At 50.3% G+C, this 12553-nt stretch overlaps 1 protein-coding gene across 1 annotated transcript in view; it reads right to left on the bottom strand.

Moving 5' to 3' along the window:
* Positions 1–285: 285 nt before the first annotated feature.
* Positions 286–12553, bottom strand: part of LOC119971676 (anoctamin-9-like) — a 411929-nt gene continuing 399661 nt past the window's right edge. Inside the window, exon 24 of the mRNA XM_038807554.1 lies at positions 286–2770. Coding sequence (XP_038663482.1) covers positions 2704–2770 — 67 coding nt within the window. The 3' untranslated portion in view covers positions 286–2703. The remainder of the gene's footprint in view (positions 2771–12553) is intronic.

Genomic DNA, 12553 nt, shown 5'->3' with positions numbered 1-12553 from the left:
CTGTTTATATTATACTGATCATATTTTTGAAAAAAATAAATTTGCTTCATATTTTAAATTTAAGTATGATCTTCTACAGTTTACATTATGGAAGTTGCGCTACATAGATTTAATTTTTCCCAGATACACTATTGAAAGCAAATCTAGACCTCAAGATAAGGATATACACTCTTGAAGGTATGGATAGTTGGCATTCACCCATGAAAATGATCCAAGACACAAAAATAAAAATAGGAGACTCGAACATGTAACCGATATGCATTTATGTTTTAACACAAGTTGTACTTGCTACCTTACATCATATTTGTATATTCTATGACGATTGTAGCAAAATGTAAGTAAATGAAAAAAGGACTGGAATATGAATTTTCAGTTTCCACACAAAGCTTTAAGTCACAAGCCAAGTAAATTAACAAGGTAGAAATCACAACAATCAGTAGTCATGCACAGAACAGCAGAAAAGTGTGGGAAATTAATATCCAAACTGAGGCAATATTTAAATCTTAATCTTATAAACCTGTCCAATCAGAAATAATATCTCAATTCAAAGAGTCAAGTTTGGCTCAACAACAGTTAATTACAGTCAACAAGCATATTTTTATTTCACAATTTTCTTCAATGGTAGTATAGTTCATCCAGGCTTAGCCTAGTTCACCATTCTTCATGTGTAAGCATAAAGAATAAGGCTTGGATATTCCACCTCCTGCCAAATAAGGATCTGGAAGGGTCTGTCAACCACCATTACTTGCATTATTTTCCTAAGTTTTGCGGGGCGGGGGGGGGGGGGGGGGGGACAAGACAACTACTGGAGGGAAGGGAGCACATTTAATGGGGACAAAAGCACTCAGGATATTTTTTTTAATGAAGGCCCTGGAATGGACCAATGCCTTCAAGATTTGAGTGAGAGATATGACTTCCAACAAACCAATGTGCCTTTTGACACTGCACTGGGGTCTAACCCCACTCCACTCCCAATGATTTCAGTAGTTGCAGCAGAATATGGAACAATTGAGTGGGTTTTCAGACCTTGCCTTGTGTGCATGCAGAAGAGTAGCTTTCGATGATGCAACAGATAATGCCAAGGACTGTCCACCTGGTTTCCTTGAAAATCCTAAGTATTGGCAGATTATTTGACTTGAGAAGCTTCCTAAATAAGCCCGGTTTGTTTTGCCCTACCATTCATACACTTATATTTTCTAGCAAGGGGTCATTGGAACCAGGCTTACTATTTTTGTTCCCTACTAAGACAAAGGTGCTGAAGCCAATTACTGTTCTAACTGAGATCAGTTAACTTAGAATTTGCTGTTGAGGTAAGCAGAGAAACTCACTGATGAAAAAGACACATTTGTTATTTAGGATGAAATCAACATGATATAATCCTGATTGTTTTCAATCTGTCAAGATATATAGTGAAACATTAGAGGAGCCTGCAAATTATTTGTTCCTGAATTAGTATTCATTCACAATGTTTCTTCAAAATACAATGCTAATGCCATGCATTTAATTGCAAAATTTCAAGCTCATGACTCTCATCAGCTTCCATGGTCCAAGAAGCAAGGACAACTCCATTGCAACACTAAGGCATACAAACCAGAAGATCTCAGGTTTGTTACCCAGTCTGAACTGTGTTAGCTGATCTCAGTCACATTAGTAGTTTGGAGCTACAACTGGTCTTGAGGTTCTTGTTATTGACTGCAACCCCAGTTGACTATGAAGTGCAGGCTTAGGCTGCTAATTGGTAAGTAATATTTGCACAAGTGACAGGCAATGATCACATCCAACAAGAAAGAATCTGACCATCTCATCATGACATTCAACAACATTATCACTGCTGAATCCCCCACTATTGACATCCTGGTAGTCACCATTAATCAGAAACTTAACTGAACTTGCCATGTAAATACTGTGGCTACAAGGGCAGGTAAGGTGCTGGGTTTGTGAACACCGGGTTACAGCAGAATCAGGCTCAGATATGATGCATTCTGAGATTCAATTCTCTGCAGACTTCCACCTTTCTATGCCATCTCATAAAGATTGATAAACTGGGCAAAGGCTCTTCTGATTCTACATTTGAAACTATTCACCATCAAGATAGTGCTTTTGGAGGTGGGTAAAATGTAAACAACAGGAATACTGATCTGCAACAATACAATGGAAATGGACTTAGGCATCTGGAACCTCCTATAAAAACCTTGATTCCACCTTTATGTGATTGATCAACATCTGTTTGGTGAGTTTTGATGACTGTAACACTATTATTTTCAATTATATATGAGGAAAATATGACATGAAAACTGTTAGATTGTTGTAGATATTTATCGGGGTCATTAGTGTGCTCCAGGGGAATATTCTTACAATACCTATCTAGTCTGGTCTACAGGTAACTGCAGTACTATGCAGTATGGTTGACTTTTAATGCCCTTGGGGGGAACTTTGGGCAGACAATACATGCTCCCTTGTCAGTGATGTCCATATCCCAAGAACAAATAAATTTAGAGTGAAAATCTACTCAGTTATCCAGTATTTCCATAGTTTTTTGAAATGTAACATGGTTAAATGCAAACCAATTAGATGATTTTTTTCCCCAAATTAATCTTGGTCAAATAGTTTGTTTTAATAATAACCGTAATATAGACGGTGCTGTGTTATCTGATAGGTTGGCAGTTCGCTTTCTTCAGTCCATTATCTTTATTTTCATATCTTTCATACAATTAACTGATAATTCGGCATATTACTCCGTGAAGGCATTGGGGATTTCGTTGCTAATACCCTAAAGGAAGGAAATATTTAGAATAACTTCAAAAGGTTCAAACAACACAAATATTTTATTTTTGATAATTCTTAATATTCCCTCCACATTCCTTTCATAATGTGATAATTCTATCGACAAAAACTGTGGGGAAATCTTGACTTTGGGTGATAGTATAAAGTAGGTTACCAACCTCACAGTCCCTCAACCCTGCACAGGCACAGCAATCGTCGATTCATCACTATTCAGCCTTTTCTTGCCGCCTGCCACTCTCCAGTCCTGATTTCTTCCTACCTCTACTCTATTTTTTTCTCCCCTTATAGTATCCCTCTATCAAAATCTATGGGGCTGGATTCTCCGTTTCTGAGACTAAAAAAACCCGGGGAGAGAGTTCATTTTGAATAGCGGGAGAGAGGAGAGATTTCATTTTGGACTTCGGATCATCCGGGAGGCAGAGGGGGTGATATAGAGGAGTTTCAGGTATGTAGCCACACCCAAGGTTCACAGACTATTTCTCGGGATGTCTTACCCGAAGAAACAGGCAGGAAATCATGGAAACAACAGCCGGTGGGTGGAGCCGAGCGGGCAGTATGTGAATAAATCCAGCGCAGGGCGGATTCGGGCCTAGTATTTTTTATCTTTTAAATCTCTTTTGGGAATTCAGATCAGAGGGGATGGGGGTTAGGGCAGTTGCATGCTCCTCCTGTAGGATGTGGGATGTAAGAGAACACCACCAGTACCCCCACTGACTATACCTCCGGGAAGTGCACCCAACTCAAGCTCCTCCGCGTTAGGGAACTGGAGCTGGAGCTGAATGAACTTCGGATCATCCAGGAGGCAGGTGGGTGATAGAGAGGGGTTTCAGGGAGGTAGCCACAGCCAAGGTTCAGGACTAAAGTGGCTAGGTTACAGTCAGGGGAAGGAAAGAGAACAGGCACACAGTGCAGGGATCCCCTGTGGCCGTTCCCCTTCAAAACAAGTACACCGTTCTGGATGCTATTGGGGTCGGGGGGGGGGGGTTAGGGAAAGCCATAGCCGCCAGGTCTCTGGCACTAAGCCTGGCTCTGTGGCTCAGAAGGGAAGGGGGGGAAGAATAGAAAAGCGATAATGAAAGGAGACTCAATGGTTAGGGGAACGGATACTCAATGGTTAGGGAAACAGATAGGAGATTCTGTGGTCGCGAACGAGACTCCCGGAAAGTATGTTGCCTCCTGGGTGCCAGGGTCAGGAATGTCTCTGATCAAGTCTACAGGATTCTTAAGGGGGAGGGAGAGCAACCAGAAGTCATGGTGCACATTGGCACCAACGGCATTGCTAAGAAAAGGGATGAGGATCTAAAAAGTGACTTTAGGGAGTTAGGTTGGAAGCTAAAGAACAGGTCGAGCAGGGTAGTAATCTAATTTACTACAGGTGCCACATGCTAGTGAGGCAATGAACAGAGAGCGAGTACAGCTGAACACATGGCTACAGGGCTAGTGCAGAAGGGAAGGCTTCAGATATAGAACATAGAACAGTACAGCACAGAACAGGCCCTTCGGCCCTCGATGTTGTGCCGAGCCATGATCACCCTACTCAAACCCACGTATCCACCCTATACCCATAACCCAACAACCCCCCCCCCCTTAACCTTACTTTTTTTTAGGACACTACGGGCAATTTAGCATGGCCAATCCACTTAACCCGCACATCTTTGGACTGTGGGAGGAAACCGGAACACCCGGAGGAAACCCACGCACACACGGGGAGGACGTGCAGACTCCGCACAGACAGTGACCCAGCCGGGAATCGAACCTGGGACCCTGGAGCTGTGAAGCATTTATGCTAACCACCATGCTACCGTGCTGCCCACGGTAGCATGTGTATGTAGACAATTGTGATACCTTCTGGGGAAGGTGGGACCTGTACATGAAGGACGGTTGCACCTAAACTGGAGGGGCACCAATACCCTGGGTGGGAGGTTTGCTAGAGCTCTTTGGGAGGGTTTAAACTAGTTTAGCAGGGGGATGGGAACCAGAGCTACAGATCAGAGGATAGGGTAGCTGTTGAATGGGTAGAAATAGTATGCAGTGAGTCTGTGAGGCAGGATGGACAGTTGATAGAGCAAGTTGTACTCAGTCGGATGGATTAAAGTGTATCTGTTTCAATGCAAGCAGTGTCATGAATAAGGGAGATGAACTTAGAGCATGGATCAGTAATTGGAACTACGATGTGGCCATTACGGAGACATGGATTTCACAGGGGCAGGAATGCTTTTTAGATGTTCTGGGGTTAGATGTTTTAAGAAGAATAGGGAGGGAGGTAAAAGAGGAGGGGGAGAGGCACTGTTAATTAGAGAGTGCATCACAGCTGCAGAAAAGGAGGTAACCAAGGAGGGTTTGTCTACTGAGATAGTATGACTGAGACAGAATGGGTGGAAGTCAGAAACAAGAAAGGAGCAGTCATTTTATTGGGAGTTTTCAATAGACCGACCCCCCAATAGCAGCAGAGAGATGTAGGAACAGATTGGGTGGCAGATCTTGGAAAGGTGCAAAAGTAACAGTTGTTGTCATGGGTGATTTCAACTTCCCTAATATTGACTGGAACCTCCTTAGTGCAAATGGTTTGGATGGAGCAGATTTTGTCAGGTGTGTCCAGGAAGGATTCCTGACTCAATATGTAGATATGCCGACTAGGGGGGAGGCCATATTGGATTTGGTGCTTGGCAACAAACCAGGCCAGGTGTCAGATATCTCGGTGGATGAGCATTTTGATGACAGTGACCACAACTCCTTGATCTTTACCATCGTCATGGAGAGGGATAGGAACAGACAATATGGGAAGGTATTTAATTGGGGGAGGGGAAATTATACAGCTATTAGACAGGAGCTGAGGAGCATAAATTGGGTACAGATGTTCTCTGGGAAATGCACAACATGTGGGGGTTGTTTAAGGAGCACTTGCTGCGAGTGCTGGATAGTTTTGTCCCACTGAGACAAGAAAAAAATGGTAAGGTGAAGGAGCCTTGGATGACAAGAGAAGTGGAGCTTCTAGTCGAGAGGAAGAAGGAAGCTTACTTAAGGTTGATGAAGCAAGGATCTGGTACAGCTCTAGAGGGTTACAAGGTAGCCAGGAAGGAACTCAAAAATGGATTTGGGAGAGCTAGAAGGGGGCATGAAAAAGCCCTGGTGGGAAGGTTTAGGGGAAACCCCAAGGCCTTCTACACTTACGTGAGAAATAAGAGGATGATCAGAGTGAGAGTAGGGTCAATCAGGGATTGTGATGGGAACTTGTGCCTAGAGTCTGAGGAGGTGGGGGAGAATCCAAATTAATATTTAGCTTCAGTATTCACTAGAGAGAGGGACCTTGTTGTTCGTGATAACAGCGTGAACCAGGTTAATAGGCTTGAACAGGCTGATATTAAGAAGGAGAAATTGCTGGAAATTTTGAAAAGCACCAGGATAGATAAGTCCCCTGGGCCTGACGGGATATACCCAACATTACTACGGGAAGCGAGGGAGGATATTGCTGTGCCGTTGGTGATGATGTTTGCATCCTCACTCTCCATTGGAGTAGTACCGGATGATTGGAGGGAGGTAAATGTTGTTCCCCTGTTTAAGAAAGGGAATAGGGAAATCCCTGGGAATTACAGACCAGTCATTCTTACGTCTGTGGTGAGCAAAATACTGGAAAAGATTCTGAGAGATAGGATTAATCATTATTTCGAAAAATATAGTTTAGTTAAAGATAGTCAGCATGGCTTTGTGAGGGACAGATCATGCCTCACAAGTCTCATTGAATCCTTTGAGATCTAACACATTGATGAATGTCGGGCAGTGGATGTGGTGTATATGGATTTCAGTGAGGCATTTGATAAGGTTCCCCATGGTAAGCTCATTCAGAAAGTTAGGGGCATGGGATACAGGGAAATTTGGCTGTCTGGATACAGAATTGGCTGGCCGAAAGAAGACAGCAAGTGGTAGTGGATGGAAAGTATTCCGCCTGGAGGTTGTGACCAGTGGTGCCCTGCAGGGATCTGTTCTGGGACCTCTTCTCTTTGTGGTTTTTATAAATGACTTGGATGAGGAAGTGGAAGGGTGGGATAGTAAGTTTGCTGATGACACGAAGGTTGGTGGTGTTGCAGATAGTGTCAAGGGCTGTTGAAAGTTACAACAAGACATTGACAGGATGCAGATAACCTTCCACACACGAGCGTCGCAGCCAACATAGCCGCAAAGAGAGTAGTGCCGTGCTTCTGCGAGGCAGAACTGGAGACCCTCCTTGACTCCGAGGAGGAGAGGTGGCTGGTGCTGTACCCTGGCCCGGGAGGAAGGTCCTCGGGTGCCACCGTTCGCTGTGCCTGGGCAATGGTGGGAGCCGCCATCAGCGAAGTCGCCTGGACTGGTACCCAGTGCCGGAAAAAGCTGCACAACCTCCTCGGGGCGTCCAGGGTGAGTAAGCAGCGCTGTGCCCCTGGTACTAACTCTCCTACCCCCCCCCCCCACCCCCAGACAGGTGACCTGGATCCCCCGTCCTGGGGGACAGCTAGACCCCCACACTGCCCCACATGCCAGGACCCATACCAGCCGCAATGGTGCGTGCCCTGGCCACTAATGCCATCAGCTGCTTAACCCCTGGGCTGCACACGGCGGACTGTCTAACAGTGCCATTGTTTGTGTTTTCCCCCCTCCAGGACAAGGCTGCGCACAACCGCCGGGAGCGGGAGAATACCAAAAGGGGACCATCAGATCTGCGTCCACTCACCATGCCTGAGCAGAGGGCACTGGACGTGGTTGGTGGGCCGGAGGAGAGGGAGGTCGCGGACTCGGAGGTCAGCAGTGCGCAACAAAGTGAGACCCTCTACCTCGTCACGTACCCCTTACCCCAACCCCCCTCAACTCCAATCCGACTCACCCCAAACCCTTCTCACCCCAAACCCTTCTCACCCCACCCCAAAGCCCTCACCCCACCCCCCAACCCACTCACCCCACCCCAACCTCCCTCATTTCACACCAACCCCCTCACCCCATCTCACTCAACCCCCCTTATTCCAACCTAACCTCACGCACCCCCACCCCCCTCGCACCCCACCCCAACTCACCGTCACCCAACCCCCCCTCCCCACCTCCAACTCCACTTACCTCACAGTAACCTCCCCCTCCCCACCCCCCAATGGTCACTGAGGCGAGTCGTGGTTGGTCGTCGCTGGTGTCGGATGATGGGGTGCCTGGGGGGCATGAGTCCTCGAACGCTGTGTCGTGGGGGAGACAAGATGGCAGCGCCTGAAGGTCTTGGGGAGGACAAAATGGCGGCGCCCATGGGCCGCACATGGCGGGGGTTGAAAAAGATGGCGGCGCCCATGGGCCGCACGTGTCGTGCGGAGGGGAAGATGGCGGCGTCCACTGACCGCGCTTGGTCTGAGGGGGAGAAGGTGGCGCCGCACGTGGTCTGAGGGGGAGATTGCGGAGGACAAGATGGCGGCGCCCACTGGTAGCGCTTAGTCTGAGGGGGAGAAGATGGCGGCGCCCACTGGCCGCGCGTGGTCTGAGGGGGAGAAGATGGCGGTGCACACTGGCCGCGCGTGTTCTGAGGGGGAGAAGATGGCGGTGCACACTGACCGCACGTGGTCCAGAGAGGTGAAGATGGTGCCGCCCATTGTCCGTAAACGAGGGGGTTTGGGGCGATAGCGGCGACTGCACGGGCCTGGCACACTGCGGCAAAGTGCCCCTTCTTATCGTAAGCCTTACAACCCCCTAAAAGTCTCTGGCATATGAGGTCCGACCCAATCCCCGTAATAAAAGCGTCCCGCATAAGGAGGTTCGAATGTTCAGTGGCAGTAACGGCCTGACAGTCACAGTCCCGGACTAGTGGGATTAGGGCCCGCTAGAAGTCTTCTATGGACTCACCAGGGAGTTGAGATCGAGTGGCGAGCACGTGCCTGGCGAAGAGCGTGATTGTCTTCTGGGCATAATTTTTTAAAAGTAGCGTCAATGCTTTGGCGTAGTCTGGATCAGCGGAAAGACGTTGGAGCTCAACCTAGAGTACAGTATCTGTATTTTCTGAGCCTCCGGAACAGAGCTTGGCGCCGAGTTGATGTACGCCTCGAAACAAGCTAGCCAGTGCTGAAAGTCCTTTTTGGCGTCGCTTGATTGCAGATCCAGCTGCAGGCGATCCGGTTTGATACGGAGGTCCATCTTCTGAAAATCTTGGAGCAATAAATTGATGCACGATCAATTGCACAAAGACGTGAGTTGGATACAACTGAGGCTTTATTTCTCTAAGATGTGTGGCCTCCCACAGCAGCTGGCGAAATGGCTGCTGCATGGAGGACACATATTTATACTCCGCCTACTGGGCGGAGCCAGCAGGCAGGGACTACCGTCGTACGTGTAGTACAGGTCTTACCATACATCACCTAATATAGGTGCAACAGTGGTTTAGCACAACCCCTAGCATCAGGGACGGGCGCCAGGGCCAGAGGTTAACCAGTAATGGTGGCCGCCCTGCTATTTGAAGAGGAGGTAGTAGCTGCAGCAGCGGAGCGTGCTGCAGAAGTGCAGGTATCAGCCGCCCAGGCTGGAGAGCCGGTCGCCCAACAGGCCAAGGAGGTGCTTCATGTGGCCTCGTGTGTACTGGCACCGCCTGACATTTGAGGACCTGCCGGACTGGGCATGCCAGGACTCTGGCTGCACAGAGAGACAGTGCGACACATCTGCCAGATGATGTCACACCTGGCACCACGGAGGTATGGGGAGGACACCCGCTCCCTGTGGCCGTCAAGGTGACGGTCGCCCTGAACTTTTACACCAGGCACCGAATGGGGATCTCACAGACCTTGGTGAAAAGGTGCACCGCGCCGTCATGGAGACCCTATATGCCTAGGCGGATCAATACATCCATTTCAATGTGGACTGTGCCCACCAGGGTGCCCGGGCAGCGAGGTTCTGCTCCTTCACCGGGATGCCCCTGGTCCAGGGGGCGACCGACGTGTGGGTTGTATGTCGCCTTACAGGCACCTGTGGAGAACAGGCTGATCTTTGAGATGTTCGAGAGACCCCACCCCTGGCTGAGGGGTTGGCTCCTGGGTGACAGGGTTTAAGCGCTGTGGTCATGCAGGGACCAGAAGTGTGATCGAGCGGTGCTTCGGCCTTCTGAAGATGCGGTTCAGGTGCCTGGACCACGCTGGAGGGCCCCTCCAGTATGATGCTGAGAGAGTCGCCCGTGTTGTGGCAGCCTGTTGTGTCCTCCACAACATCACGCAGCAGAGGGGCGATGTGCTGAAGGAGGATGTTGAAAGCCAGGCCTTGTCCGCCAGGGAGGATGCAGGAGAGAGCGACGATGGATCAGGTTTACTGACTAGGAGGGGGGGGTCGGGTCTGGCCAGGTGCACGGACACTACATCCCAACTCCATACCGTTTCCCTTCCCAACTCCATACCGTCTCCCTTCCCAGCGCAGCCACACCCCCCACACACACCGTCTGCACACCCTCCGTGATACATACCTGAAGCACTCTGGGGTAGGGTTGGCAGTAACAGCAGGTGTGGTCCATGGGATAGATGGTGATGACAGCCCACTCTGCAATGAATTTGGTTCTCCGCATCGTATGACAACGTCTCACTCCTGCTCATGGTAGCACATTCCACCTGGCTGATCCCTGCATGCGAGCTGGCCAATCCATCGCATGGTTCCATCGAATCCCTGGGGTGACAGTGGTAGGGACGGTCGGGGGCGTTGGGAGGAGTGGCAACTGTGGCCTGTGCCAACTCAACTGGTGTCTGACTTTCATGCCTGACAGGCCATAACTCTACGTCTAGGTGGTATCCCCAGACGGTACAGCAGGAGTGGAGGCAGCCTGCTGTGACTCCTGCCCTACGACAAGGGTCCCCCTTGGCGCGCGTCTTCTGGGGCGATCCGGCCGCTGCTCGGGTGATCCAGGTGGTGTGGTGCTGCCCCGTCCTGCCCGCTGTCCATCTGATGCACCAGCGACAGGAGCGGTGAGAGTCTGAGGGGCTGCGGTGTTCCGGCATCTTCCCTGCGGGAGTCACCGGCATGGGCCCCATCATCCCCTCATCCTTCAGGGTGCCCGATGGATCCCGGGCTACTCCTTGGGACAGGGGTGGGAGCGAAGCTATCCCAGAGGCTCCCCTGTCACCTGTCGCTGCCACACCTGGAGGCCCACTCTGGTCTCGGTCAGGGTCTGCATTCTCGAGTCCATGGAGCACAGGGAGTGGACCATCTCCGAAAGGGACTATGCCACATCACGCTGTGACTGTGCCACCACCTTTTAGGTCTGTGTCACATCAGACAGTGACTGCGCCATCTCACTCAGGGACTGGACCACCTCCCTCTGTGTCTGCGGCACGCCGGCCAGTGCCTGGGAAATGCCGCCAACGTTTTCAGCTATGGCCTGCTGTGACTGAGCCTTGCTGAGGAGCGCTACTGCAATGTCCAAGTGGCTCTGGCACATTTCTGCCTGTGAGGCGGCAGCCTTGTCCTGGGCCTCGGTCAGTACCTGCACAGAATGCCCCAGGCCGTGAACATATTCTTCCATAGTCAAGACCGTCACCACCAATGCCTCCACCGTGGACGCCACCCGTGTGGTGTTGGCCTGGGTGGCACGCATGGCCAGCTCCACACCCTGCTCCTGCATGTGGTTGGACTCCTCCAACTGCTCTCTGATTGCATCTCCACTTGGGACTGGATATTACAGAAGCCCGGGATCCACCTGGACAGCAACTAGTTCCTGGGGTCGGCCTGCCCTCTGGCCGTCCGTCCCCTTGGGTGCTCCTACCTCCACCTGCTGTACCGGATCAGCTGTGTGGTGCGCACCAGATAGTGTCCCAGGAGCCTCTTCACTAAAGTGTCCAACGGAGGTGAGTGTCTCTGTGATGGTGGTGGGTGTTGGAGACAGCTGTGAAGGAAAATCACTGTCATCTTTCGACCCGACCTCCAGGGTGTCTTGAGTCTCAGGCGGATGGCTGGTGTCCAAGCTGCTCTCCTTGTCAGTGCTTGTCATCCCCTGGGGGGAGGAGGGGGCGGGTTACCTTTGTGTGGAGAGGTGGGGTTAGTGCTGGGGGCACAGTACTGCTTATGAGGAGGCCGCCCTGAGGAGGTTGTGACGTTGTTTTCGGCACTGCATGTTGGTACGGGTGACATTGCCCAAAGCGCTGATTGCCTCTGCCACCTGTGCCCAGGCGCCTCCTTCCTGGTCCAGGGTACAGCGTCACCTGCCGCTCCTCCACTGCGTCCAGGAGGGTTTCCAGTTCAGCATCCGTGAACTGTTGAGCTGCTCTTCTTACAGCCATCTTGTTGGCTGGGATGGTGTGTGTGAGAGGAAAATCGTTTTTGTGCTCCTGCAGTTTGTCAGCCTCCTGAGTGTCAATCACGGATGCGGCACTGTTTTTCTTTAGAATTGATTGTGTTCCACGTGGCGTCGGTGCTAGCCCATTAATAGTAGCGGAATCGGTGCAGGTGTAGCACCGAAGTTTCTGTCATGAAAGTCCACGGATTCTCCGTTGGCGTCAGCACTTCGTCTCAGAAACAGAGAATCCAGCCCGAAGTGTTTCCCATTACGGAGGCTGGTGGGAAATCTTCTGGCCAGGACCTCATTCATTAGCCACCCGGGGATTTTGAGTTTTTCCAAGGCACGGCAGACCTGATGATGTGTATCCTGCCATCCTACTTGGGTGCTATATTGAAAAAGCACCCAACATCACTGACCTACTTTCGAAAAAAGAAGATGGCCCTCCTGAAAATGAAGATGGATTTCCAGGAGCACTCTGAGGCTGGAAGATGGACCTTCCTCCATAGAATCCCTACAATACAG

The sequence above is a fragment of the Scyliorhinus canicula genome, chromosome 9, assembly GCF_902713615.1.
Source record: "Scyliorhinus canicula chromosome 9, sScyCan1.1, whole genome shotgun sequence".
Taxonomy (NCBI): Eukaryota; Metazoa; Chordata; class Chondrichthyes; order Carcharhiniformes; family Scyliorhinidae; genus Scyliorhinus; species Scyliorhinus canicula.
Note: the sequence above shows the minus strand (reverse complement) of the source record. Positions and strands in the feature narration are given on the sequence as shown.